Source organism: Populus alba, chromosome 17 (assembly GCF_005239225.2).
Source record: "Populus alba chromosome 17, ASM523922v2, whole genome shotgun sequence".
Lineage (NCBI taxonomy): Eukaryota > Viridiplantae > Streptophyta > Magnoliopsida > Malpighiales > Salicaceae > Populus > Populus alba.
This window is the reverse complement of record NC_133300.1, coordinates 6,571,301-6,599,054: the sequence shown is the minus strand read 5'-3', so window position 1 is coordinate 6,599,054 and position 27,754 is coordinate 6,571,301. Positions and strand designations below refer to the sequence as shown.

The following is a 27,754-nucleotide window of genomic DNA, read 5'->3' as shown; positions in this document are numbered from 1 at the left end:
ATAATTCATGTGGATGTATACTATAAAAAAAAAAAATATAAAGTGTACATTAAAAAATTAAAAAATAATCTATGTAAATCTAACCATATATAGTTATAACACATTAAAAAATATAAAAAGAATGCATCTGGATATAAGTTATAAAAGTAATAATAATAAAAATTATAATATTGAAAAGTTAAGAAATAATTTATATAAATATATATACTATAACATGTAAAGCTAAGTATTTATAAATTAAGTTTATATTTTTTTTGAATTTATTAAAAAATATAAAAAATCAATATATATATATATATATATATATATATATTCAACTATCAATTCCACGCAGTAGAACTTGACTGCAAAGTGCAAACGTCTCTTTCTGCGACAAAGGAAAGGAGAGATTCTGTTTCACAACAGTCTTTGATTCCTGCATTTCAAAATATATATATAATTTACAAGATATATGACTCGTTATTTTACAAGGGCACAATTGCCATGCAGGCTTCTGCCCAAAGCTCAACTTACTCTGTTACTAACCCTCCTCCAAACCCCAGGAAAGAGAGAGATTTAAAAATTGCTTTTGCCATCTGGGGATTTGGGAAAAATAATGAGATTAAGAAAACAATGGGGCATTTGTTTCTCCATCAGCTTCAGCTTCAGCTTCAGCTTCAGCTATGAATATATAAATAATGAGATTAGGAACCCTGATTCAAATACCAGCTTCAGCTTCAGATAAGCTCTCCTGTTTCTCCATCAACAGGTAATCACAAAGTTCCAAAAGCTGGTCTGCAAGAGGAGGAATACCAGGGTTCCGCCCGTCGTTGTATACATGGGCATTGTAGGCAATCTGCCACATATCGTGTCTGAACTCATTTCGATCCTTGTATTCCATCTTCCTCGCCTTGTCCCTAATAGTTGAAAGATCCATGGGGCGTTTTACGATGTCCAAGTAATCAGGAGCCTCCTTCTTGGGGACAGGTTTCAAGAAAAGATAGGACACTTCCACCCTATCTTTAAGAGCATCCACAATACCTTCCAAGATGTTTGCCAAGCCAACCTGTATGGAAGTTGAGAAAAATTGATAAAACTTAGTTCAGGTTTCATACAAAAGCAGTGAAACTAAAATTTGCAGGTACATTGATAGTCTCTCTTTAATATCTAATTAATGGTACAAATGCACTGATGCTGCAATTTGCTGTTTCTTAAGGGATATGATACTAGAGCTGGATTTCCACGTCCATTTAGGCAAGAAGATTCTATTTTAGCTGTTAATAATTCCCAAGTTAATAAAAAAATATTGCTCAGGATAAGTTAAGAGGCAAAGCTAAATAATGACCACAGAGACGATACTATCAAATACATTACATAAGAAAGTGAAAAGAAAGGGCCGAGACGTAGGTAAATTCAAGTCATTCTCAGTTACCACTAAATTGAGCAACCCCTAAGTCATTACACTGAAAGAGACTCCTCAAAACCAGTCAGGAGTGAACAGGAGAATAATAAATGGTTGCTGACAAGCTTTTCAGAAATAAAAGCAATGAAGAGCTCTGAACTATGACTTTTAAATTATGGGGCTTTGCACCAAAGATATTTCTTCTTTCGTTCCCTTCACTTAAAAAAAAAAAGTGGAGGTGGAAATAAAAGCCAAGCTAGCACAATTTCACAAAAGACAATTTGACCAATAAAGGTCTTCCAACCCATTGCATAAAGGAGCTATGGATGACTGTATAACAGACAACATATGGAAGTAATAAGGTTGGAGCTAATTAGTACCTCTCCAACTCTACGACGCTTTGTTGCTGGAGTATAATCAGCACCAGATGTCCCCACATCAACAACAGGTCGTCTTTTTGCACCCCGATCTCTTTCTGGCATTCTTCTGCCATTTCTAGCTCCCCTGTAGTCATCCAAGTAATCATCACTGATTTCAGGCTTTTTCATCTTCATCTTCATCTTCATCTTCTTCTTCTTCTTCTTCTTAGCTTTTTGGCGTTCTTCTTCATCCCAATCCCATCTGATGGTTTCAGTGTATCTTTTAATGTCAGCTAATTTTTCCTGTTCTTCAAGTGACCTCATTTCTTCTGCATGAATCCTCCTTTCTCTCTCTTCTCTCAGTCTCTCAGCAGTTCTCCTCTTCTCCTCCTCTTCCCACCATCTTCTGTCCTCAGCTTTTCTCTTAGCTGACTCTCTGGAAAAATGCATGGTTTTACCATGCTTCTCAAAACTGGATAGTTCAGCAATTTTTTTAGTCTTCCGATGCTCACGACCAGTTCTTCCATCCTGACTGACCCTGTCCGGATCAAAAATCTCTTTGGACTGTCTGATAACAATTTTCTTTTGACTCTTTTCTCTATCTTTCTCAGCTGGCGGACGTATCACAATGGAGGGTTTATGAGGATCAACATGATTTCTGTCTGTGTATGTTGGCGGTCGTATAACAATAGAGGGCTTATGTGATTCAATTTGGCTTCTCTCTATATCCATTGGAGGTCGTATCACAATAGAGGGCTTATGTGATTCAACCTGTATGTTTTCAGGTTTTGCCTTGTTAAAAATTTTGATTTTATTAACCTTAGCAGTAGACCTACTCCCAGTATCAATATCAGAACTGACTGGTCGGACATCGGAAGTTGTAGGTTGATCAGAATGATCTGCAGCTCCATCAGCAGGTTTATCAGAGAATTTCTCCGTGGAACCACACTTGAACTTCACTGGAAGAGATTTTGCTAAACTAGATTTCTCACCCTCGGAAACTTCAACTTTGGTTGCACTTTTGGAGACCATCCTTTTCTTCTGCAACTTATGCTGGGACACATTCAAGAGATCCTGAGAAGTGGATTTTCGGGAAGCCTTTTCCAAATCTGTAGTTTCTACCGGTGTTTCAGGCTCCTTTCCATACTTAGGGCAGTTTTTATTGGTCTTCATGTGTCCTAGCTGAAAAATAAAAGGTGAAGCAACTACAACTGATAAATTCTTCCGAAGCATAAAAAAAAAAAAAAAAAAAAAAAAAAACAGCTTGGTAAGTTACACACCTGTCCACATGCTCCACATACGAATTTCTCTCTTGCTGATTTCTTTTCCTTGAAAATCTGGGTTAAAAACAAATTAAGAATGTTCAGGGCAAAAAGTGGAAAAGCTAGATTTCCAAAGTTAAAATGGGTGTGATGTTTCACATGTTAAAAATCTGAAGTAAATGCAGCTATAAAATATAGCATGGCAGGCTATTGAAATACTAGCCATTGCTTGAACAACTAACAGTGCAAAACATGATTACAAAGCATGATGGCTGTCCAGAATAGAAATATAAAATCTAAAATAACCTTAGGTTGCATCTATATCACTGCACAACACTTGGTATGAGAGTTCTTGTATGTTATCACCGATGGAAACCAGAGGACAAGCCAATATGATACACTTAAGCCAAGAAATGAATTCTGTGCAACCTTTTTAGGGTATGTGGAGAACTTGATTTCTTTTTTAAATTTAAAAGTAACTCCTAAGATTGGAAGTTGACGAACAAAGCATCAAGACAATGTAAAAATAATATTCATTGGAAGGAGATATAAATGAGCCAGGCAAATTTTAGGTAAACTGTTTGGAACACTTGTTCTCTTTATATTCTTTCTACACTATAGTCAGGGAAGACGAAGAACATGCATTTGGGTTCAGTGAGTTACAAAATGCATCACAATAGCACCATTTACTGGTTGTCTCCTTGAATTAAAAAGAAGCCTCTAGTTGCTAATTGTGTCCTATTTTCATTCTTTGCTTGAGTAACTTCCGAGCAGGGCAATGCACTCTTGAATGGTAATTGATTTATAAAGAATCTACGCTTGACCATAGCAAAGGACTGAAACTTAAGAAGACGGATAACTGCATTGTAAGGTCAGAAGATTACCTTGAAAAGAAAGTAGACTTTCTTGATGCTTTAAAGTTCAGAGAATAATGAAATACTGCACTTATTTATTTATTAGATTATCCTGGAAACAATCTTCCAAGAGATGGAGATCCCCTTGCCTTGCCTTTTCTTGCTGTTGTTGCTGTTGTTTTTTATTTTTTATTTTTTTTTTTTTTTCTGAGTGTAAAAATAGGTTGAATTTTCATTTACCAATGAATTGTGGATCCACCCCGATTCAATCAATAACAATAATAGAACATTGCCAAAATACTAATTAGTCAAAACACAAAAAATGATTATCCTATGCTTCTCTTTCATATCTTTTATTTTTTCCATGCTCCCACAATCACATATCCAGGTGTACAGTAAGACCTGACAGATTTAGTATAAGTTTGTTATATGTACAAGGTATACTCAGTGTGAAAGGAACTTCTTTTGTGCAATTACACATAAAAATAAAATTGAAAGACATTAAACCTTGAAAACAAAAGCGAATATACCCATGCATTATATCCATCAGAATCTGTATCTTTAGTTAAATGTTCCTAAAAGAGAATTTCCAAAAACAATGATAAAGCTCCATATGAAATGAAGAAAAGATGAAGAGGCTCACGTGATTAAGTCCATCAGCCATTATTACTTTTGCTTTCAATGGAGGAGTGTTAGAGACGCTGACATTCTTTTTCACTGTATTCACCTTCTCAGATGCTTTCCCTTTCATAAACAGTGTTTCTACCTGCCAGCACAGTCACCAGTATACACTTTCACAAGCAGGAAGAAATTATCTACTGGAAGTGAACTGGCCAAGGAAACTGCAGGTTTCAAAACAATGAACAACATGGATAAGGTGGAATGTATTACCTCCTTTGAGTCTCTGATGCTGTTCTCTTTAGGTGTATATGATCCACTGGGTTGGGTTTTGTTCATTTTCTTACCCCGGTGAACATTGTCAACAAAACTTGGTTTTTTAGGTGCCAATACTGCATTAACACAACCAGTTTTTATTTTCCTTTTCTTTTTCTGCTCAGCCTCATCATCTGCAGCACAGCAAGTCACTAAAATAGCTAAATTATAAATAAACAACATGCAATCTATGATCCATCTACCATAAGTGTGCCACCTAAGTTAGTTCCTTAAGTTCAAGGGTTATGCCACATTAGCAAAAACTAATCAACATTGTGACAGGAAATCACATGTAAACGAAGTAGAAAAGAACCTATCATGAAAGTCAACCGAACTACAAGATTAAAGAAACACAAACACGATGAAAAGAAAAAAAGGTGCCATGTTACTAATGTTTCAGTATGTTAAGGTAGTAAAAGTGATTTTAATAACCACGATTTATAAGTGGTTCATGCTCCCCAGTATGTGGCAGCACTTAACTGCCATAATCCAGTAGCAGGAGATTTTTACATGAAGATTTAAGTTCCACCCATCTAGAAGTCCACGGAAGCATGCAAGCAATAGTTTATCAGATATGTCCATATGAAGCAAGCAAATAAACCATACCATCCATAAGCAATCTGCATAGTTCAGCAGCCTCAGCAGCTTCATCTTCAAATTCTTCTTCTGCCTGAGCTTGTGATGGGCGTCTTCTCATTTTTATCCCCTTTACACAATCTCCTTTGTCATGCTTAGACTCATAATTACTTTCGTCCCCTTCAAATTCCTCTGCATCAAGCAAGTTTTCTAGGTCTCCGGCAAAGGAATCCAGATCACTATTTGCTTCAGAATCGCTTTCAATTTCATCACCATCCAATGCTGAAAGAGATTGAACTTGGCGATCCCAAATTTCTTGGCACTTTTCTCTTGTCTGTTGTTGTAGCTGAAGAAAGGACATTCGTTGGCCACGTGCATACTTGCTGATAGTTGTTGGATCCACCTTGACCCCACATGAAGCTTGTTCACTTGATAGCTTGCGTATCATGGCAATACGATGCCACCTTGTCTGTTTTGCAATCTGCTCGTCAGGTACATTGAACTTCAGAAGCACCTGGAAACCAGAGAATAACTGAATCAATCATTTACATCTTTCTTGTTCATCACAATCAATTTTACTCTCTAAGGATACGTTAGATTACTTTAAGGCTGTTATTTACCAGTCATGTTGTTTATTGGGAGTCAATAAAATTAGAGATGACCCTAGTTAAGACATAAAAAAGAGGACTATCGCTAGATTTTTCAGTGGCACCCATTGAGGCACAGCAATTTTGTGCCTCAGCCCTTGCATTTATTAAAAATGTAACAGTCCTTCCTTTTTGTAATGGCTTTAGTGTGGTTTTTCTGTTACCATGTGCGAATTCTGTTTAATCTTTGAATGTCAGTAGATAATTCAATATGTAGTATCACCAAATTAAATAAAAGAATGCTTGTGGTATAATATGAAACATGATATCCCAGGTATGGGGTTTCAGTGTAAGGAGGGCAAGAACCATCTTTATTACCCCAATCTCCATGTCATGTTATAATGATTATGTATGCTAGATATCTGATTAAATCTACCCCAATGCTTCCCTTTCTTTCAGTTCAACATGATGTAATAATACATGTTTCAGAAAACCAACAAGTTCTATGCAGTTTCCTAGACGGTAATTTCAAGCTATTTATCTCCAAGATACAATCCAATAACGATTATTGAGTCAATAATAGAAAATTCCTCTGAAGAAAAACACTAACACACCTCTCTTGCAGCCTCCATGCTCAATCTACGTAGGTCTGCATCTGTCCCTGTAACAGTGGAACCTCCTCGACCAGCACCTGCCTTTTTCTTCATCATTGCATTTGACATTGGTGCCTTTGGAGCAGCACGAACATAGCTAAATCCTAAGCCCCGGCCAGAAGGATCACCAACACCAGTAATTTCAAGACGCTCAATGTTTGCCCTATCCTGAATACAAAAAATTAAAATTGAGATTTGACATTCAAAAAGATAAAAAGGGATAATTGTAAAATATTACATAGCCCTGGAAAATCTCAAGAATATGGAATAGAAAATAACCAGCAAAGAGAGGCAAAAGAAACTACTTAAGTACAGCAAGATACAATAACTAGAGCTGTATGGATTAGAGAACCACTAACCATATTACCTCTATATCATTTTAGAAAGTGAGAAAATCAATTACAACATTATCCCAGCAGAAATTGCTAGATTGTCATTATAACACAACACAAAAGGTGAAAATTCAGGAGTGTCTGCCATTTTGTTTGATAGATACTCAAGTTAACGGAGAACAAACACTGGAAGTAGATAGGATAAACCACTGATAATGGACAAAGTAAAATAGAAAGCAAAATGACAATCACTCCAAGAAAAAAGAGAAGAAAAAAACAATACAGGGCAGTTGGCAGGCATATTGCGATGACATATCAGTACCCAATTTTCCTTTTCTTTTTTTTTTTTCCTTTTATTTATTTGTTTTCTTTTAACAAGAATCAAAAAATATCTTACAAAAATATGTCAATGAGTTGACAACCTTTTACAAAATGAAGAATCTGCAAAAATTATCCCATCATCTGCATTTCTATGAGATTTTATGTCCAAAAATAACAATAATTCTTTTCCTTCTAACACACTTTTGTTGCATTCATCTCAGCAACCGAGAAGTTGGTACTACTAGATTACAACTTTAGAGCTCTTTTCCTACACAAGTTTCCCACCCTTCAAGCATTCAACTTTGCAATCATACTCCAGGAGTGATAGACAGATCCATACACTAATACAAGTTATATTCAGTTCCTGCAGGTGCTGGGAATAGAATGTGGCCAGGATTCTAGTTCCAATTCCGATTGGGATTCACATTCAATTTATATGAAATTAAATGTACTTGTAGTAGGGTCCTAATTCTACTAGATATCGAGTAAACTATTTCACTTAAAATACAACCCAGATCTTGCACTATTTCAGTCCTTATTACTAGCAAACCAAACAAAATTAAGCAAGGAACAGAATGAGATTCCCAATCTCTGACTGAACCAAACATGATCATATAAAATTTTATTTAGGAAACAACGAAGTCAATTTCTCAATGAATGTTCAGGTCAATCCCCGAGAACTGAGAATCTAAATCCAAAAGAATCAATTTATTGAGAACAGTGAAGGAAACAAAAAGAATAACACTCTCACAATGGAAATGCTATTTCATTATATAAGCTCTTACAGAGGGCAGATATTCACACAGTAAATGGTAGCTGCATCCACAACACTTTCAAAGGTAATGCTGACTTGAAGTTCATTAGAATCAGAGATAGCTAGAAAGTCTCATAAATCAGAAAAAGAATATTTTACCTGGTTTGTACAAGCAACAAAATTACTGCTCAGGCTCCATGGAGTTATCTGCAGTTCCCTCTCAATATGCGACGCAGCAGCCAGAGCTATCGCTTCGTCAGGGAGCTGACTCATTGCAGTCGAAACACTAGCAGGAAGCGTTAGCTTCGTAATCCCCAAATGTTTAAGACGATACAGACCAGCTTGCATGCTTTCATAAGCACAGACCTAACACCCAAAATAAGGGGATAACTCCTATATTTATTTAAAAGAACAGGGAGAAGTGCATGGACAACTAATTACAAGAATTTTCAGCGTACTAAGGAACCACCGCAGCACCAGATTCAAGAAAATCTATATGATCATTATTATTTCCACAGCAAACTCTATTAAACCACCAAATTCATTTGGTTCACCTTTAGCTGAAGCTGAGAGTTTATGGATCCACAAGGTAGCAGATACCGATCATTTTAGATTAACAATGTATTCTCAAGTGATATTATGAACTAATTTTTCAATACAAAGTGTATCATTACCTTGTGCTAATTATAAATCTGACAGTTCCTTAACTCTAACAATGCAAGTTAAATGTAGTCATGTGATCTCATTCGCATTTAGAATGCATGAATTTTCATCCAATGACACTTGCTCGTCAGACAATCAAATTGCAAATAAAATGACTAGCAATTTCCAAAAAAGAGCTTACAGCATCTTTGCAATATTACAAGCTTACAGAACTGCAAAAATGCAATACAAAATGACCTCAAATCAAACTAAAACCACGGCTATCCAAATTTATTGCCATAGTAGAATCATAGAAGATGAAAAAAAAATAAAAATTAGAAAGAGAATGAGATATGAAGTCTGAAACTCACATTCTCTGGTAAGACCATCTTTTTCAATTCCTCTTCAGATGGAATGATGAAATCACGCTTCTTGGCCCAAAACAAGTGTCCATTTGCATCCTTCTGCATGTTGAACATTCCATGTAAAGCAATACATTGGGCAAACTGAAAGATTCATCGATCAAAGTGCAAAACCAACAATCATCCGAACACTTATTATTTATCAGTAACTCCAAATCTAAAGTAAATTATAAAGCAAGAATTATACCCGTAAAACAGCACACTCCTTGAGCTTCTTTCGTAAGATGGTCTCTGGAATGCTTGGAAAATGAGCAGATAGCTCATCTGCACGTATCCAAGGAAGTGTGCCACACTTTTCAGCAGCTCGGAACTCACGATAAAGATACAGCAATAGCCTATTTATGAAATATGCCTGAAGATTCTTAGAAGCAGGAGCTAAAACCTCCATCAGGGGCTCCTGCAATGACAGATCAAATAATCCAAATTCATTTGTACACCCTTGAACCAAATAATGATTAATTCTTGCATTTCTATCTTAGAACACCACGGCGTTTAAATTTCCAATAGTGGGATGGGAGAAAAGGCACCCAGGAGATGGGGAGGAGTATTGTATATGAGCTTCCAGTCTAAGTCTGAACATCGCATTGTGTAATATGAATAAAAGCACTATCAGTTAAATGTCCCAACTCCTATCCTTTCCTCTCCCAACTTCAAACAACTTTCCCTATAATGGCTGTCACTATGGAGCGAGCACTTTAGCAAAAAAAAAATTCACATCCTGATCTAGTGATAAGAGCCTAGGGTGTGGAGCAATATTAGGTAGTCATTACATGAAGGAAGATAGAAATAACTCTTAGGTGTTCCAAAAAGGCAGCATGAATTGCCAATCACAATAAAACTACAAGAAGAAAATAAAACTAGAGATTCTAAACAGAGTCTAATTCAAGGCAACCTCGAATAGCATAAAAGAAAGCTGAATCAAACCTGTTGTCCAATGACAGCAACCCTGTCAATGCGTCTTAAACAAAGCTTTCCTTTTGCAGAACGAACCAACAAATAGTCAGTAGGTGGCACCTTGTGGGGAAATATGGGTGCTTTATACATGTTTGTTTCAAGAGATGACTGACTGCAGCCAGCTTTGATGTCTCCAAGGAAAGGGGATTTATCAGTCTGCTCCAGTATCACAACATTACCCAAGCTTCTTTTTTCATTACGCAATGAGATGCCAGCTTGATCACCTGGGCTTGACTTCTGATAGTAAGTACGGAGATTAGCACCCATACCAACATTGCTTAACAACAAAGGTCTTTCCTCACAATACCTGCAGTGAGAGAGCAGATGTACCCCTGTCAAAATACCATCTTCATATGCATGAGGGCAAGAGGAAATTCAAAAATTAAGAAAAAAAAAGTGTGTAGGATGCACCTTTTTTTCAAAAAACTGAGGAAGTTTAAATGAATTATTTGATGCCTCAGCAATTACATTTTGGAAATTAAGATTTTAATAAGGTACAAATGAAGTATTTCTACATGCCCAAAAACTAAATATGTGAAAGATCAGATAAAAATGGTTACATAGGTACAGTAAAACTGGTTTTCTAAATGAACAATATAGATATATATATATATATATATATAAAAGTATGCTGGAAGATTCCTTTCTCATAAAGGTAGAATTACCAAAAGCATGATTAAAAAAATTTAAATGGAACACATTGAAACAACTATCCAGGTTTCTTTTTTAAGATTGACTGCCATGTTGATAGAAAACCACAACTAGCCCCAGTAAAAAACAACTGGGATATAGATTTCAACAAAAAAAGAAAAAAAATTAATGAAGTCTGTATTGATAATAAGATTAGAGCTTTGCAATTATTTATTAATTTGATACCATAGGAGGTTTGTCAAAGAATTGCAGGACACATTATGATGAACAAGCATACAACATAGAGAGAATCAAAACTACTACCTAAATTTTTGAGGCCCATAAATTTCATCAACTAAAATGGAGGTTTTATAAATAAAGGTCAATTATACCAGATATTAGTGACGTGATTAATCAATATCCAGTCTAATGGCTAAAATTCAAAAGTAATGACTAAATTGTTAGATCATCCCTCCCTACTATGTGCTGCCCACAACATGTTATCAGAGAAAGGATGAGCAGAGGATGTTTTAGAACTCATTTACTTGAGGCAGTAGTGGAAAATTTGTTTTGGAAGAAGGATTTTAAAAATGTCTTGTATACAGATTTTGCAAGAATGATGATCGTTTTTAAATAAGATATGAACATACGAAAAAGGAACAAAGAAAACTAGAGAATTTAGAATTACAAAAAATATATATAAAAAAAAACAGTGAAGATAAGATAAATAAAGGATATGCAATAGCAAGAGGGAGTAAACAAAGGAGAAAGTAGAGCAAAACAGAGAGCATGTAACACAGCAACACATGAAAATGATCGGTGGTAGCAAATCAATGATCAAATTACGAAATTCCTCAGTTTCACTAGGACAATGATGCACTGACAGTTTGATGCACATAAGAAGCTGTCTATTTTATATCACATTTTCAAACGAAATTCATGAAAACAAACTAGCTACTTCAGATAAGCATCTCAGGAATATCTATGAGTTAATAATAAAAACCTTCGATCTAAAATTGCTTCTGTTGGTTCCAAAATTATGTAGGGAAGAATATGAAGGCTACCGAAAGAAAATGAAGGGAAGAATATCAAAGGGAATAAAACTGGATTAACTGGAGCGTGCAAGTCTCTGCTTGCCAATTTGAGCATGTATCATGTATGTAAAAAAGCAAATTGTCTATGAGCATGAAAACAACTTTTTAAATGCCTTCAAGGGAGATTAGACAAATCTTGTAAAGAAGTAAACAGGTAAAGAAGAAAGATTTTTCTTTCACTTACTCCATTAGGAAAATGTGACCATCTTTTACAGAAAGGTCAGATTTCTTCTTAAATGCCCCTGGAGGGCGCAGAGACTTGTTTTCACCTGGAATCTTTTGTGCCCTTGGCCACAAATGAATTTTTGTACGAACTAGATGAAGCAAGGAGTTTGGCTGAACATTTTGAGCAGCAAGAGACATGTGGTCTTCAAGCTCCTTCCCCAAATAAAATATCTTCACAGTTTCTGACGGCTTGAAATCTATAAAAAGAATATTTCAAGTAAGTTCTTAGTCTTCTTAAATAATTTAGAAATAACACATCGTAAAAGTGGATTCACAATACAAGAAAATTAAAACATAAATTGGGCATATTGCAACCAGAAAAGTGATTACAACCTAGCTTTTTTGAAGCTTTTGCTTTGACAGAAGAGACAGTTTCCTCAGCATCCACATGTACCTTACTTCCTTTGCCCCCTAAGCTCTTTAATATAATTTTCATTGGTCCTACTGTAGGTAGCTTCCCTCGTTCTTTGACAGCCACCTCATGGTCATGGGGATACCATAAAGCTTTAGGTCGATGAAAATTAGCTAAATCTTTACTGCAAAACAGTGGATTATATTCAAAAGGAATATATAGAAAAAGCAGGACATAGAATTGATAGGTAAAATATATATCATGAACCCAGACTTGAATTACATTCAAGTCAAGAAAACATGACATATATTAGAAGCAATAAAGCTTGCTGAAAAGAAAACAAGAAAAACACCAGAATCAATTATACTAAAGAGCATGGAGCCTTAAGGTGATTAGGCTTCCTCTTGCCTGAGGTGCCTAGCACTATTATAGGTTCTTGCTCCAGTAACATAAGATGCAAACTTAAGAAGAATAAATATTTCAAATAAAAGAAAACAAACAGGCAAAGAATCACCAAACAAATGGCTTCTAATCAAAATATCAATATCAAATTCATATATGTAAATGATCAATAAGAAAATCCAAGTCAATAGCACAAATGCCGAGCTATCACAACACCCTTTTCCTTTTTTGGTAAGTAACAAGGCACTCATATCGAGTAACTCAAATAAAAAATTCATGATTGATTTCTTGCCTTCATCAAAAATCACTACATTATCATCCAAGGTCATCCATTAGTATTATTCTGGCCCCTTTTCCTTTTACCCTGCAAAAAATAATACCTTTAACTCACAGAAGTACATCACTTCTACTCATAAGATGTTTTCCCTCTTAAGCGATTCTATCCCTCACTGTGAGTTTGGATAGGCTATCTTATATTAAAATATTGAAAATTATGAATTGAAAAAAGCTTTAAATATGCTAAATTGATCAAACATAGCTTTTCAAAGGGGAAACCCAGCCCCATCTAACCTTCTCAATAATTGAAGAATAACTGTCAATAAGACCACAGAAATGAGATAGCTTAAAAAAAAAACCTACTACATGGTAGGCCACTAAAACTTACTTGCTCAACTTCAATTTCATTGTCTGAAGCTTTATCGCAGGCGCAGAGTGATGTATTTTAATGCCATATGCAGTTCGTTTATTAGAATTTGATTGCAATTGCTGAGAAATTTTCCTGTTCATGTAGAATTTGTCATTAGCAATGTTGAATTGCCAACCAGATCGATTTCCATGGCCTAGCAGCTCATGAGAAACCCTTTGCTTTAGGGTTCGAGTTATGATCATTGCCCCCGCGTGAAGTTGAAGATGCTTACTATCCCTGTGATCCAAAATTTCGAAGAGCATCTGCTTATCTTGAAGATCAAGAATCAGCTTAGGATTTATGTTAGTTTCATTTGGTTCCCATATTATATTATCTAACCAAGATCCTTCCATCAAATCTCTATTTTGCAATGTGAGCTTGCTGAAACGCCTTACAGCATCACTTTCATGAAGCTCAGCACTATTATTCTCTCTTCTATCATCAACATGACTAGAGCTATCCACTTCCATCTGAGATTCCAATCTCAGAAGTTGTGGATGGCATCTGCTTTCTGAGAATGGAAGATTTCCAGGTTCTGAAGAGTCTTCTGAGCCAAAGGACTCCAAGAGAACAGAAGACCTGTTCCAAAGAAAGTTACTGGTGTTCTCATTTAACTCCACTGGGAGCTCCGAACAACGATTTTGTGGACTAGTCACTTGTTCACTTTCCCTAATAAATGAAGATCCAGTGTCAGGTCCCGAGAGATCAAAACTCTCTACAGAGTTGTCACTGATAGCTGGGGAATTGTCCCAAAGAATTCTCTCTTGCCAGTCTTGCTGATCAAGGGGGTAGAATTTTGAATGCACTGGAGACTTCCATTCCACTTCCTTGTTCATTGGTTCAGCACTAAGATAAGAGTTCTTTCTTTGTTCCTCAATTTGAACAGACGTTTTAATAGCTCCATGAACAGTTCCAAATCTTGCTAATTCTGCAGCATCTTCGCTCAAGATTGAGATGTCATGTTGATTTACAAGCAAATGTGATGGAAACAGTTGACCAGAGTCCTTTAAAAACACCTCTTCATCCTCTTCAACAATATCAGAAGCATCCATAGATGTATACTTCTCTGAAAATGAGTTAAACAAGAAAGTTAAAACAGAAATCAAGAAAAAAGCAAACCATAAGATGACAGGCACCTAATTAATAGACAATGCTTCCTCATTATTGAAGAGCAAACCCAAGAAACTAGAAACTAAAAAGAAATGAAAAGAAGAGTGTACAATGCAAATTGCACATGTGGTGCACAGGTTATATTCACTGTGACATTGCTAGAGCAAGTTAAATGATTATGAGATGGAAACATCACGCCTGAAAGAAAATACAGAAAGCAAGAGAGCAGACCTTTGAAAATGGAATATCTGTGATCTCTTTTTTTTCCTTTCTTCGAAGGTTCATGGATAGAAAATATTTCAGAAAACTTTAAGATCTCCATCCCATCTTCTATAAACAAAATAGGAAGTGGACTGGGACCTTTACCATCTAGAGGCCCCTCGACATGATCAACTTCCTCCTGCTTCAGCATAAAGACCTCAATAAGACACAGAACAACAAGATAACTATTGCAAAAGGATGCAAAAGAATTATTCAGAATCTCGGGTCAAAGATGTTGCACACTTACACCTTGCCATATTTTATTGACCATGTCACACAGAAAACATTGTATGTCTTTGATTAACAGACAATCAAGATTTATCAGGTTAACATTTCAGAAGTGCAAGCAGCAAATTAACTCCCAGGTTTGAAGCATAAACATGTTTTCCGTCTCTGTACCATCTTCTTTCCTCCATTCCTCAAAAAAGTGTGGGATGTGATTATTTGCTATTAGAGTTGTGCCATGGGTGATGTTGAGTTCTTTGATGAGGAAGGCAGAATTCTTGGCAGCTGCCTTTCTGGGTTTAGGAAAGAGGAAATGTTCCAATACTTCAACAACACGTGTCTTAATTGGCAACTATCTGGTTTTTCTAGATGGAAAGAACCAGTAAAACTTTTCAAGGATCACTTCCCATCGAGAAGATAGTTGTGGAACAACATAGTCTCCCAAGGTATATTCTAATAACACCAGAATATATGGGATAGTGCAAACAAGGGGTAAGCAAACTAAGAGGATGTCCGGATCTAAACAAACCACGGGAACTGTTTCAATCAAGATTTTGCATCCTTGTGATGCAATGCTTTGGGGGCTTTTAGAATGTTTCCCTAGCTGACACTCAACAGAATTGGAGCATTTTTTATTTTTATTTTGAGCTTTGTTCCTTTCCAGAGAATTGGCACACAGTGAATACCAGATAGAAGTTTGAGTAACTTGCTAGCATTCATCTATATTGACATCATAATCAAACATGCACAAATGTTTTTACAATCCAAAGGCTTGCACTCATCTTTTAAACATGTCCATATACAGTGGTTTCTTAAATGAGACTAAACATTTGCTGATGACAACATCATCCAACAGCATTTAGAATGCAAATGCAATAATATGTAACACCTACAGAAAATTGAAGAATATGGTAAAATGACCTCATGAATATCTTCTGATTTAGCATCAGAACTTTCAGAATCCATGGAACCAAGTTCTACATCATCCTGAGAAGACTTCTCTACTCCTACTCCTGAAACTACTCCAACATCTTGCTGACCTGAAAAGGAGATTCTAAACTAAATAATCTTGCTAGCACAATTTAGAAAATTGAAAAGCTTGTGTGTGTGCGAGTGGGGATATTCATGGTAAAAAACAAATGACTATTCCATAGCCAAGGATAATAACCTCAAATTGAAATAAAATATTTGTGACAATTTTATTAAGAGAAAAAAAAAAGGATATATGTGAGGTCACATAGTCAGATGAGTTATCACTTATCTCCAAGAATTTCCTTGATTCTATAGCCTTTTCTTGTGTCAGTTAAGCAAAATCTCAGAGACAATAGAGCTACTCAGAAAGTTCAAATTTGGAGAAAAGCTTGGTAGAAATCATCAGGTTCAATTGTACTGCAAAAACTCCTAGGTGGATGCTACAATTTGAATTACTTCAAGCAAACACACATTCAGCTGTCTGAGAGCACAAAACTGAATGTAGGGCAAAATGAATCCAGACATTGCTGAAATCTAACACAGAAAGTCCACCCAAACAGCTGATACTACATTTGTACGTCATACCAAAAACTCTTCCAGGTTCCAACAAAATGGGTGTGATCCACCAAGAAACATTTGTGGGCTATAGAACGAATAAAGACAAAAAGGAAAATGGGATAAAAATATATATATGTTTAATGAATTAGAGCTGCTGAATCTGAGCCCTTGAAATGAGGATTTGCTAGGTTGAGGCAAAAATGCACTACCTAACATTCTGATCCAAGACAGCTAGTAGGGCAAATTAATGCCCAGAGATGGAGTTGACTGAACCAGACCAGCAAGCCCAACATGTCTGAGTTAATGCACATCATATACCCAAAGATTTGCTCCGAAAACATATTTCGGTTTATCTGACAGTCACACATTGGTGACTTGGTGTCTTAGATAATCCAAGCTGTATTTGACATAAACAAAGTCCATTCCTCACAATTGATATTATCCAAAAGGTGGGTCCAGTCAGGTAAAAGTCAATTCTAATGCCAAGAAATTGCCATAACAGAACTGATGGCATCCTATGTTTTTGCAAACCCCAAACAAAGAGCAAAAAATATAAGATTTTTTGGATGACATATGGATATAAATGTATGTACAACATGAGAAAAAGACAGCTACTTCTTTGAAAGAGAGATATAATCATATAAAACAGGAAAAAAATAAGAAAAAAGAAAAACAAAGGCCAAGAAGTGGCATCACCAGCAAACCTCTTAAACCAAGTGTTGACAGAGGAAGCATAATGTGCATGCTACAAAAATACAGCACACTCTCCTAAAATCCCAGATAGAACCTGATCGATCAGAATAATATCCCTTGGCTACAATTATTGATGAGAAAAACGCAAAAAGATATCCAACATTTGTTTAACACTAGAACAAGCCCCACAAACTTTAGAGAATCACCATAACCTAAAAATAATGTAACCGAAGGAAAAATGGATCAAATGAATGAAAACAAACACAAATGAGAATATAAATGCCAGCATTTTTCAGAGAAACCAAGTTCTGATCTGACCAGCAGCGAAAATGAGAAACACCAAAACATCAAAATTCAGAATTCCAATCTTTTAATTAAAGAGAATAGTACCAGATTTCAATATAAAAGCTTGAGAGGGGTTAAGGAAAGAATGTATCTGAACCACTAAAACCACAGAATAGGCTATGAGTAATAAAACCTTAAGAGATGAGAGCAACGGCATTCAATATCTTACATGGAAAATGATTACATATATTCCAGATCAAACGTTTATATATATATATATATATATATATATATATATATGAACCAATGTGAATCACCCAAAAGCAAACCTGATAGAGAGGCAGTTTGAAATTCAAGAATTTTATCCGAAACGACAGGTTCCTTTTCAAGTTCCTCTTCCACATCCTCATCATAATCTTCATTGTCGGATGTAGGAGGCTGCAATGAGGATTCAGACAAAATATAATTCTTTTTTGACAACAAGTAGTCCTCCTCACTGACACCTTGAGTCTCAGGCCCTTCGTATTGTTCATCAAAGTCTTCGTAATCAACGGCATCTTCAGCCTTTGCATCATAATCTAGCAGCACAAATACAAAGTAAACTTATAATCAGAAGGTTGAATGGGGTAAGCCACAAGAGAAACTACAAGTTACCTAAACACAAACAGCAATATGTATGAGTATGATGGTGTGGAATCTACATATTTTGACACACACATAAATGCACAACATTTTATGGATGCATGCGTATGTACATATGCAAGAAAGAATATCATTGGACACCATCAAAATATGCATCCAGGCATTAATCTCAAATCCAAGAAGTATTCATAAGAAGAGTCCCAATACCAAGAAAAGGAGTCAAATTAACCCCAACTAGACGAACACAATGTCAAAGAACCAATTTAATCCAAAAGCTTAACAACTTCAGTTGTTAAGTGAAGTTCCAAGAATGGTTTTATATTACTCTTTAATACGCCTCCTTAATTGAAAGTCTTTTGAGTATGAAACTTGGACAGATCCATCAATACCTCGTGCTTAATGTTGCTAATTTAATTAGTCAGAATGAGAGTGGTGAAATTCAAATTCATAACCGTTTAGTCATCAAGGTTCTGATACCATATCAAAAGAACTAATTCAACTCAAAAGCTTAAGTTGTTAAGTGAAGCTCCAAGTATGGTTTTATATTAATCTCTAATACATAGAAGTATTTGAAGTCAAATTCTAGTAAGAGGACAAGAAATGAAGCAGCTTATCTAACAAGTCCAATGCTTGCAAACATTAGGTTGAACAAATCAGACTATAGTAGCTTACAACCTAAAGTGTATTCAAACAGTGGGCAGCAAAATCATTAAAACAAACTTTTGACTGTTTGTTTGAGCTCTTATTCACAAGTCCATTCCAAAAGGTGTATAATTTGTTCTTGCAGCATAGAACATGTTGCCAGAGGAATGGTTGGAAATTTCTGACATGGCTTGAACTTGACAAAAAAATATTTTGAGACACCCAAAAAGACAACCTATCCAACCCTGAAAATGAAAACATGACCATTTTCAGAAATAAATTCATTAGTGAGTATTTTTAGTAAAACCAAGTATATTTAACTAGAACCTTTCATTTGGCTAGGCCAGACCAAATATTAACATAACATGACTTGCAAACCTGATTAGCTTCACACTGACTTCTACTAGATGTACAGAAAAAACCAGACTGTTAGATTCTCCTAATCACAAACTAATGATACTCCCAATTTTTTATCAATTATCACTGAGAATAAGAGCAAAGATATGAGTTACTTGAAAAATTCTTCCCATTCTGAAAATTTAGTCTCAACTCCAACCACTGATAATTTCCAGCGTTTGAAAAAACATCAAGCATAGTCTTAGATTCAGTTAATGCTCCTTTTCTTCTTTCATTTAAATGTTGGTTCAAGAAATTCTATTTAACTTATTTAAAGAGCTGGACATGCATTAGTTTCCGCAATAGCATGTGACTATTATTATTCTGAATGTATTTGGAAATTGGGATAACATTATTTATGAAGAACTATGTTTCCCCAATTCCCCAATATATTCATATTGATAATAGTTATATACAACAGAAAAGGATGTATTTTCCACACCTCCCACCAAAAAAAAAAAATCAACAATAAAAGGAAAAAAGAAATAACATTATGGGCTTTGCCACCAAGGACAAATGTTGTCAGATCAGATAGTTTGTTTGCATTCCTATGGTATCATGCTTTGGGTGGTTTTAAGGTGTTTCCTGAGAGTTCTACAGGATTCCTTCATTATTCAGATCCTTGATGTCTTTGCTGGGAGGTTGCATGTGCATTCCGGCATACTTTCATCCACTTAACAAATATCTTTCAGCATATTCATGACAACCTAATCTTTCATTATTTTCTAAGTCTCATTATTATTATTCAAAAAGCTAAAGATACCCTAAAAAATTATTTCTCAAGAATCAAAGTCAATTTACTTCTATGAAATGGTTTCATGGGATTCAACCAATTGTTTCTTCATGTTAATCCAGGTATTGCTCTGGTGACTATGCATGCCTCAAAACTTGAGATTACTGATTATGTTCCTTTAAGTAAGTTTTATCTTTTAAACAGAAGTGTCATCGTAAGAGAGAGCCATATGATCAAATTGGAAAGCTTCCCCGCATACTTGACATACAATAATAGAAATAAAACAAGAGTTCATAACTTGCAAAGCATCTTAGGCATGACAATTTATGTTTCATTAACCAGTATGCCAAATTAGTAGAAGAATCCAAACAGAGCTTCTTAAAGTGTTACCAGTAAATGCAAGTCAAGACAAATAAAAAACAACAGAGAGAGAGAGAGAGAGCGATTGTTTAGTTAAAGAACCAAAGATACTAACACAACATCAAAAACTGCATGACAGAGTTTTTCCTGGCAGACAACATCACCTTGTTCTGCAGCATCAGTGGATGTTTGGTGTGACTTCACTGACAACTGAAAATAGAATAGCATGAGATTATAGTGTCAAGCCAAAAGAAAAAAAGGGAAGAAATCTGCCCAAGCATAATTGAGAACGGAAAGCTAAAAAACATAACACATGATACAAATTTTCCATACATCAATTTCTGTTAGCGACGAACCCAACTTGTCAGCTAATGCGGCAAGATGCTCCTTTGCATCCTGAAATTATATAGTTTAGCACCACAAGTGAGAATATCGAACTGAAAAACTACCATAATAACAAACAAGGATGTTCCTTGTTAAAAGCAAAAGAAGAATGTATGTTAAACGCAGCAAGCCCACAACTCAGTTGCATTATGGAATGAGAACATAGAAGTTGCTGCAAAACAAAGCTACTGCATGCCTGAACATGACTTGAAATTTCTAAGATGTCATAAACTGACTTTGTCTGTACTGCTCATGGCTGAACAACACACATTTACCAGATTAAAAAAAAAGGAAAAAAAAAAGAATTTAGGAAAAGATCAAATTTCATCCACTTAACAATCTGGGGCTACCAGAGGTTTTCATATTGAGATTTGAAAACTTTTTCACTCAATCTCACCTCCCAAGAACCAAGCCACAACAAATGACCATTGCCAATGAAGTTTAGTTTATTTTACATCTTTGAATTCTTAAGACACTGTTATTTCTTCATTTCACCAGCCTAAGCCTCTTATGGTTTTTGTTTTTTTTCCTGTCTCAAATAAAAAGTACTGCTTTCACACAATCTCAGTTTCAAAGGGATGCCAACTGTCACTTGCAATACATGTGCACGTTTATGAAACCTTTTACAGCAAGTAATACAAGAAATAAAAGATCAAATATAAAAGAGACATAAGCTCACCTCATCAAGGTAATCAGCATCAAGATCACCAGAATTATCAACATTCCCAAACATAAAACCCAAAAATCGGTTACCACCAACTTCCTCATATTCCTCGTCATCATCTGTCCAAAAGTCATCCAAACATTAGGATAGGATGACCACATAAGAGTTATAAAAAAAAAAAAAAAAAACATACAGATGAAAAAGAAAAGCAACTAATTTTGAATACATATAAGAAACACATCCCAATTCTTTCTTTTCTTTCTTCTTCCTTTTTTACCAATTTGATTTTCACAGTTTTGTGTTTCACAAGGTTGTCTAACTACGGGAACAAAATCAACTTAAACGACAGCCATTAAAACCAAAGACTACAGACTTTAATTACACAAGCAGTCAATACACCAGGGCCATCATAATTCTACCTATATCTATTACAACACCGTGTCCGAGTACAAAACAACAATGCCCTTCACCGTCCATAACAAAGAAGACACACAACTCCAGAAAGCCTTCAAAAGCCGCATTTATATACAGAATTCAACCAATGATTATTATAACAATGAGCATAAAACAATCAAATCTCGTCATACTATTGCGTCAAATAACCTACTTACCATCGTCAGAAGCACTTCCGGAGTCATAGCCACCTCCACTCATGATTTAAAGACAGTTTTGCCTATAATCATCAAAATGGAAAAACTCCAGCTTTCAGCTATTAAACTAAGGAAAAAAAAGCTGAATAACTATTTAAAATTCAGTTTTTTATTTACTTCATTTCATAAAAATCCACGTGGAAAACAGAAACAAATGAGAAGAAGTTTCAAAAAGGGAGCTAAAAAAAACTACATCATCGAAATTCGAAAATGGAAACCACAGATTAACTTATGAAAAAAAAAAAAACACAAAAAAGAAGAGAAAATAAGAAATTTAATCCAAAAATACTACAAATTTAGAAATTTAAGTTCGTTGAAACAGTGAGCAGTAAACCGCACTCGAACTCTCCATGAAATAAATTAAAAAAAAATAAAAATTCTCCTAAATTTTCAATTCCCAATTGAAAAGGAAGTTTGTGTAAGTAACCAAAAATCAAACCCTAGCAGAGACCTATAAAATACTGAATAAAGCAAAAATAAAAAAAAATCGAAAATAAAAACCACAAATCGAAGAGAAATTAAATTAAAAAATAAAGCCAAAAATACTAAAAAGGAAACATAAATTCGTTGAAATAATAAGCACTAAACAAACCGTACTTTAATTCTTGCTTGGAAAATATATAAACGAAGAAAACATAAATTTCTAAGAGGAAAGAAAGAAAAGTTTGAATTTGGAAGCAACGGTGATGTTAAAAAAAGAAAAGAAATAGGAGTGAATGGATTGAGATGTTACCTAGTAATTTAAAAGGATTGACTTATATCCCAAAGGTGATAACGATAATCTCCGACCGGGATAGCTAGCTTTCCTCGTGCCTTAGCGCTTGAGAGAAAGCAGAGAACGAATGACCAATGTAGTGTTGGGCAGGAGTCGGGTCGGGTCGGGTTTTTGAGATTGGATATGGGCCTGGACTTTGGATTCGTGGAGTTGAATCTAAGCCCGTATAAAAGTAAGTGTTTAATCTTTAAACAGTTTTTAGATTTGAATTCTTTAAATACACTTGTTATTATTTATTTGATTTATTTAAGGGGTTTTTTTACTTGTTGGACTGTTTTATATATTAAAGAACTCTAAATAGCATGGGAAAGCATTGTAGCTTCCCCATGCCTTTTAATTATACTTATATATAATAATAATAATTATTATTATTATAATTATAATTATAATTATATTATTATATTATAATATATATTATTTTTCGTTTTCATTTTTTTTCTGTATATTTTTTAGTTTTTTATGCCTTTATGGGTTGTTTTTTTTTGCTTCTTTCTTATTTTTTTTTCCTTTTAATTTTTTTTTATATTTAATTTAGTTTGTTAATTGATCTCGAGTTTAACGGGTTAACCTGATTTGACGAGTTAATTAAACATTTTATTTTTTTTGCTTTTTTCTTTTTAATTAATTTTTTCATTCAGTTTAGTTTGTAAATGTTAAATTTCTTTCTATTTAATTATCAGACTTTCATGACATGTATTCCAAGCTTGACAGGTTAATCCGTCAATTTTTTTTCTTCTATTTAGTTATTAAACTTTCAAGACGTGAATCTAAGGTTTGACGGGTTATCCTGGTTTGAAAGGTTAACCCAGTTAATTCAGATTTTTTTTCTTTTTCTTCATGTAGGTTTCTTTCTTTGTTTTTTTTTTTTTAATTAATCTATTTAATTATCACACTTTTATGACACGACCTTGCAACTAGACCTACATTCAAGGCTCTTGGGTTTGGTGTTACAACCAGACTCACTTAAACTTGAGTCATGTAAGTTTAATATTATTATAAATATTACTTTTGGGTCAAGCGTTATAGCTAGACCAAAGGCTTTTGGGTATATCTTTACAGAAAGACATAACACTCTTAGATCTTAGCATTTTTTGATATTTTTTATGCAAGAAAAAAAAATAACCTGTGATGGATGCCTTTGTTTTGTTTTTTTATTTTTCCTTTTCCTTTTTAAGCTCTTTACTGTGGACTGCGCAGTGCAGTCCACAATGAAAAAGCTGATGCCTTTATTATTATTATTATTATTATTATTATTATTATTATTATTATTATTATTATTATTATTATTTATCTTTTTTTCTTCTTCTTTTTTGTAATTATTCTTTTAATTTAGTTTTTTTAATATTAATTTTTTTGTGTTTGATTATTAGACTTTCATGACACGGATCCCAGGTTTGACGGGTTAACCCAGTTGATTCAGATTGTTTTTCTTTTTCCTCATTAGTTTTGTTCTTTCGATTTAATCTTTTAATATTGTATGTAGTCCATGGTAAAAAGATTGATGTCTTTAATTATTATTTTTTGCTTTTTTTTTCTTTTTATGCCTTTCACTATGGACTGCACAGTACAATCCACGGTGAAAATGTTGATGCCTTTATTTTTTTTAATTAATTTTTTTTATTTAGTTTGTTGATATTAAATTTTTTTCTATTTAGTTATCAAACTTTCATAACACGAATCTCAGGTTTTACGGGTTAACCCAGTTAATTCAGATTTTTTTTTCATGTTGGTTTTTTTTTTCTTTTTAATTAATCAATTTAAGTATTACACTTTTATGACACAACTTTGCAGCTAGACTCATATCCAAGACTATTGGGTTTTGTATTGCAGTCAAACCCACTTAAACTTGGATCTTTCAAGTTTAATGTTATTATAAATATTACGTTTGGGTTAGGCATTGTAGTCAAATCTAAGACTCTTAAATATAACTTTGTAAAAAAACCTAAGGCATCGCGCGGGTCATGTTTTTTCACTGTAGCTAAAGCTGTTTTTTTTTTTTGTAGTTTTTTGTTTTGTTTTTTCTTCTGTGGCTTTTTTTTTTGGTTTTTTTTGTCTGTATTTCCTTTTTTTTCTTTTGCTTTTGTTTTTTTTTTTTAAAATGTTTTTTTCATTGTAGCATCTTTGTTTTTTTTTTTTTCCCTCGCTTTTGTTTCTTCTATTTTTTATGTATAATGTATCACTGTGCACACAGTGAAACACTTGACTTTTTTTTTTGTTTTGCCCATGGGTTTTTTTTTTTTCTTTTTCTTTGTATTTTTTTTCTTTTAATGAATTTGTTTTGTTTAATTTAGTTTGTTGATGTGAAATTTTTTTTTAATTTAGTTATCATACTTTCATTACACGGATCTTAATTTATTTTTTTCTATATTAAGCTGGTTGAGAACTTAGCTTTATAGCTTTTTTCAAAAAGAAAAGAAAAAACACTATGGATTACTACAGTGCTTCCCTTGCATGATTTTTGTTTGGCTGTAGTGTTTCCCCCACATGTTTATTTTTTAAATTATCTTTGTTAAATTTATTTTTTTAATATTGAGTTGGTTGAGAATTTAGCTTTAGCTTTAGCTTTCCCCATGTTTTTTCATTATAATAATCATTATATTGTATTATATTATATGACTGTTTTTTTCTTTTGTTTTTTCTTTTTAAATTTTTTTAATGAATTTTTTTTGTTTGATTTATTTTGTTAATGTTAAATTTATTTTTATTTAGTTATCATATTTTCATGATATAAATCTCAGGTTTGATGGGTTAACTTGATTTGACGAGTTATTTTTTTCATTTAGTTTAGTTTGTTAAAGTTAATTTTCTTTCTATTTAATTATCAGATTTTCATGACACGTATCTTGGGCTTGACGAGTTAACTTGATTTGATGGGTTAACCCGGTTAATTCTGGGTAAACCCGTTATTTTTTTTTCTATTTAGTTATCAAACTTTCATGACGCAAATTCCAGGTTTTACGGGATAACTTGGTTTAAAGGGTTAACCCAATTAATTCAACTTCCTTTTCTTTTTATTCATTAGTTTTTTCCTTTATGTTGATTTTTTTCTTTGTTTTTTTAATTAATCTATTTAATTATCACACTTTTATGACACGACCTTATAGCCAGACTCACATCCAATATTTTTGAGTCTGGTGTTACAACTAGGCTCACTTAAACTTGGGTCATGCAAGTTTAATTTTATTATTAATATTATAAATATTACTTTTAGATCAGGCGTTGCAGCCAAACCCAATATTCTTGAGTATAACTTTGCAAAAAAACCCAAGATTTTTTTATTTTTATTTTTTTAAATATTTTTTATAAAAAAAAAATAACCCGCGGCATCGCGCGGGTATCAAAGCTAGTTTCATATTTATAACATGTTTGTAAAGAATAGTTAAATGTTATTTTGTAAAGTATATTTTATTTATAAATGCATATTATTTTATTTTTTTAAAATTATTTTTAATATCAGCTTATCAAAATGATCTGAAAATATTAAAAAATATATTAATTTAAAGTAAAAGAAATTAATTTTTTTAAAAGTATTTTTGAAATGCAAAAATAAATAAGATATTATTAATGGTTTATATTATTTGAAAAATTAATTGTATTTTTTATTTAATAATTATGAGTATTTTTGTACTATGTGAATTATTTGAAACTAAATTTTATCTAAGATGATTTTAAGATAATGCTTTTAAGATTTAAACCTCAAAAGAAAGGAAAGCAAGTAAACTTTTCTAATCACTAAGTTAACCTCTGGGTTAATATTTGTTTTTTTCTGTAAAACTGTGCTTTATTTTTTTAAAATAATTATACATTTTTATATTATTTTAATATATTGTTGTCAAAAATAAATTAAAAAATATTATTTTTAATTTAAAAAATACTTTAAAAAGTATCCACTATCATAATATCTAACATTACCTCTTATTAAATTATTATATTTCAATAAAATTTAAATTATTACTCTTCGAAAAAAGAAACCACATTATTTTATTTTCTTTCTTTGAATTATTATATTTTAATGAAATTTAAATTATTATATTTCAATTTAAATTTTCTCTCTATCATTACAAATATTTTCTTTCTTTTCAATAATAAATTTTCCTTCATTTTATTAACAGCATACACATTTTTAAAATCCTGACTTCTTACATTCTTGTAACCTTTTTAAGGACTCAGTTCAGTTTGACCCAAAAATACCGAAGTAAAAAACCACTTTATTGCATGGTCTGACCGACGACTGCAAACAAGGAGCACTAAGAGCACCGACTTGCCTTACATTTCTGAGCACTACGTAGAACAATGCTAAAATCGTCGACAACAAACATGGAGTAATATCATTGTCACGACTGATTTGGTCCATCGATGGTCCATATACACTGGTAGGCTCTATTGGTACATGTGGACCGTGGCTAGTCTAGATAGAGTAATCACAGCAGGTGGCTGCTGCCTCCAGCGCTGACCGGAAACATGGTGATAGGTACAGACCCTCAAGGTCTAGTTATGGATTTGGTTTGAAGGACTTGCACTTGGGATCTTTGGTATCCAATGGAAAGGTGGCAAGGAAGGCCACTTGAGATGTGGGAATTTGGGTATGGTAGGCAATGATTTTGGGTTTGGCATAGGCCAGGACTTGACCGGTGGGAATTTGGGTAAGGTGGGCCATTTATGCGATATAGGGTAAGGCAGAGGAGGTGACTTGGAGCTAGTCGATGGTGGCGTTTCATCCTTTGGTGGTGGCATGGAGGCTGGAGGCGGCGGCGTTTCATCCTTTGGTGGTGTTATGGAGGTTGGTGGTGGCAATGTTGGGAGTTCTACTGTAACTGTAGGTGTTTTTGGTGGATTTGGTGGTGTTAACACAGAGATGCTAGGAGGAACTAATGATAAAGTGGGCGGTCCGAATGTCTCAGCTGGGGATGGCAGCGTTGGTACTGGTGTTGTTGGTGTGGAAGTCAAGTTGGGTGGCAAAGGAGGCAATTTAGGCCTAGGCAACGG

At 34.0% G+C, this 27,754-nt stretch overlaps 1 protein-coding gene across 7 annotated transcripts; it reads right to left on the bottom strand.

Moving 5' to 3' along the window:
• Window positions 1-389: 389 nt before the first annotated feature.
• LOC118031814 (transcription initiation factor TFIID subunit 1) lies at window positions 390-22,841 on the bottom strand. Of its 7 annotated transcripts, none has more exons than XM_035036309.2 (22): window positions 22,727-22,841; window positions 21,955-22,016; window positions 21,359-21,462; window positions 20,629-20,691; window positions 20,460-20,505; window positions 17,852-18,100; window positions 15,936-16,054; window positions 14,760-14,928; window positions 13,398-14,484; window positions 12,313-12,515; window positions 11,939-12,176; window positions 10,001-10,337; window positions 9,264-9,473; window positions 9,026-9,160; window positions 8,172-8,378; window positions 6,567-6,773; window positions 5,396-5,879; window positions 4,748-4,923; window positions 4,500-4,622; window positions 3,021-3,077; window positions 1,762-2,922; window positions 390-1,045 (listed from the first exon to the last, which is right to left on the bottom strand). In XM_035036309.2, the coding sequence occupies exons 2-22, from the start codon at window positions 21,995-21,997 to the stop codon at window positions 698-700; spliced, it is 5,766 nt and encodes a 1,921-aa protein (XP_034892200.1). In that variant the 5' UTR covers window positions 21,998-22,016; window positions 22,727-22,841; the 3' UTR covers window positions 390-697. The 7 variants fall into 7 exon arrangements, with proteins under 7 accessions (XP_034892200.1, XP_034892201.1, XP_073262057.1 ...); XM_035036310.2 differs by having other exon boundaries at window positions 9,026-9,118; XM_073405956.1 differs by lacking the exon at window positions 22,727-22,841 and having other exon boundaries at window positions 21,955-22,476.
• Between the last annotated feature and the right edge of the window lie 4,913 nt (window positions 22,842-27,754).

Coding starts and splice junctions, on each gene's coding strand:
- LOC118031814 (XM_073405955.1), bottom strand. CDS start 21,820: ATGGACGGTGAAGGGCATTGTTGTTTTGTACTCGGACACGGTGTTGTA. Junction 20,692..21,358: donor ATGCTGATTACCTTGATGAG/GTGAGCTTATGT, acceptor ATATAATTTCAG/GATGCAAAGGAGCATCTTGC. Junction 18,101..20,459: donor CACTGATGCTGCAGAACAAG/GTGATGTTGTCT, acceptor TTGTGCTGCTAG/ATTATGATGCAAAGGCTGAA.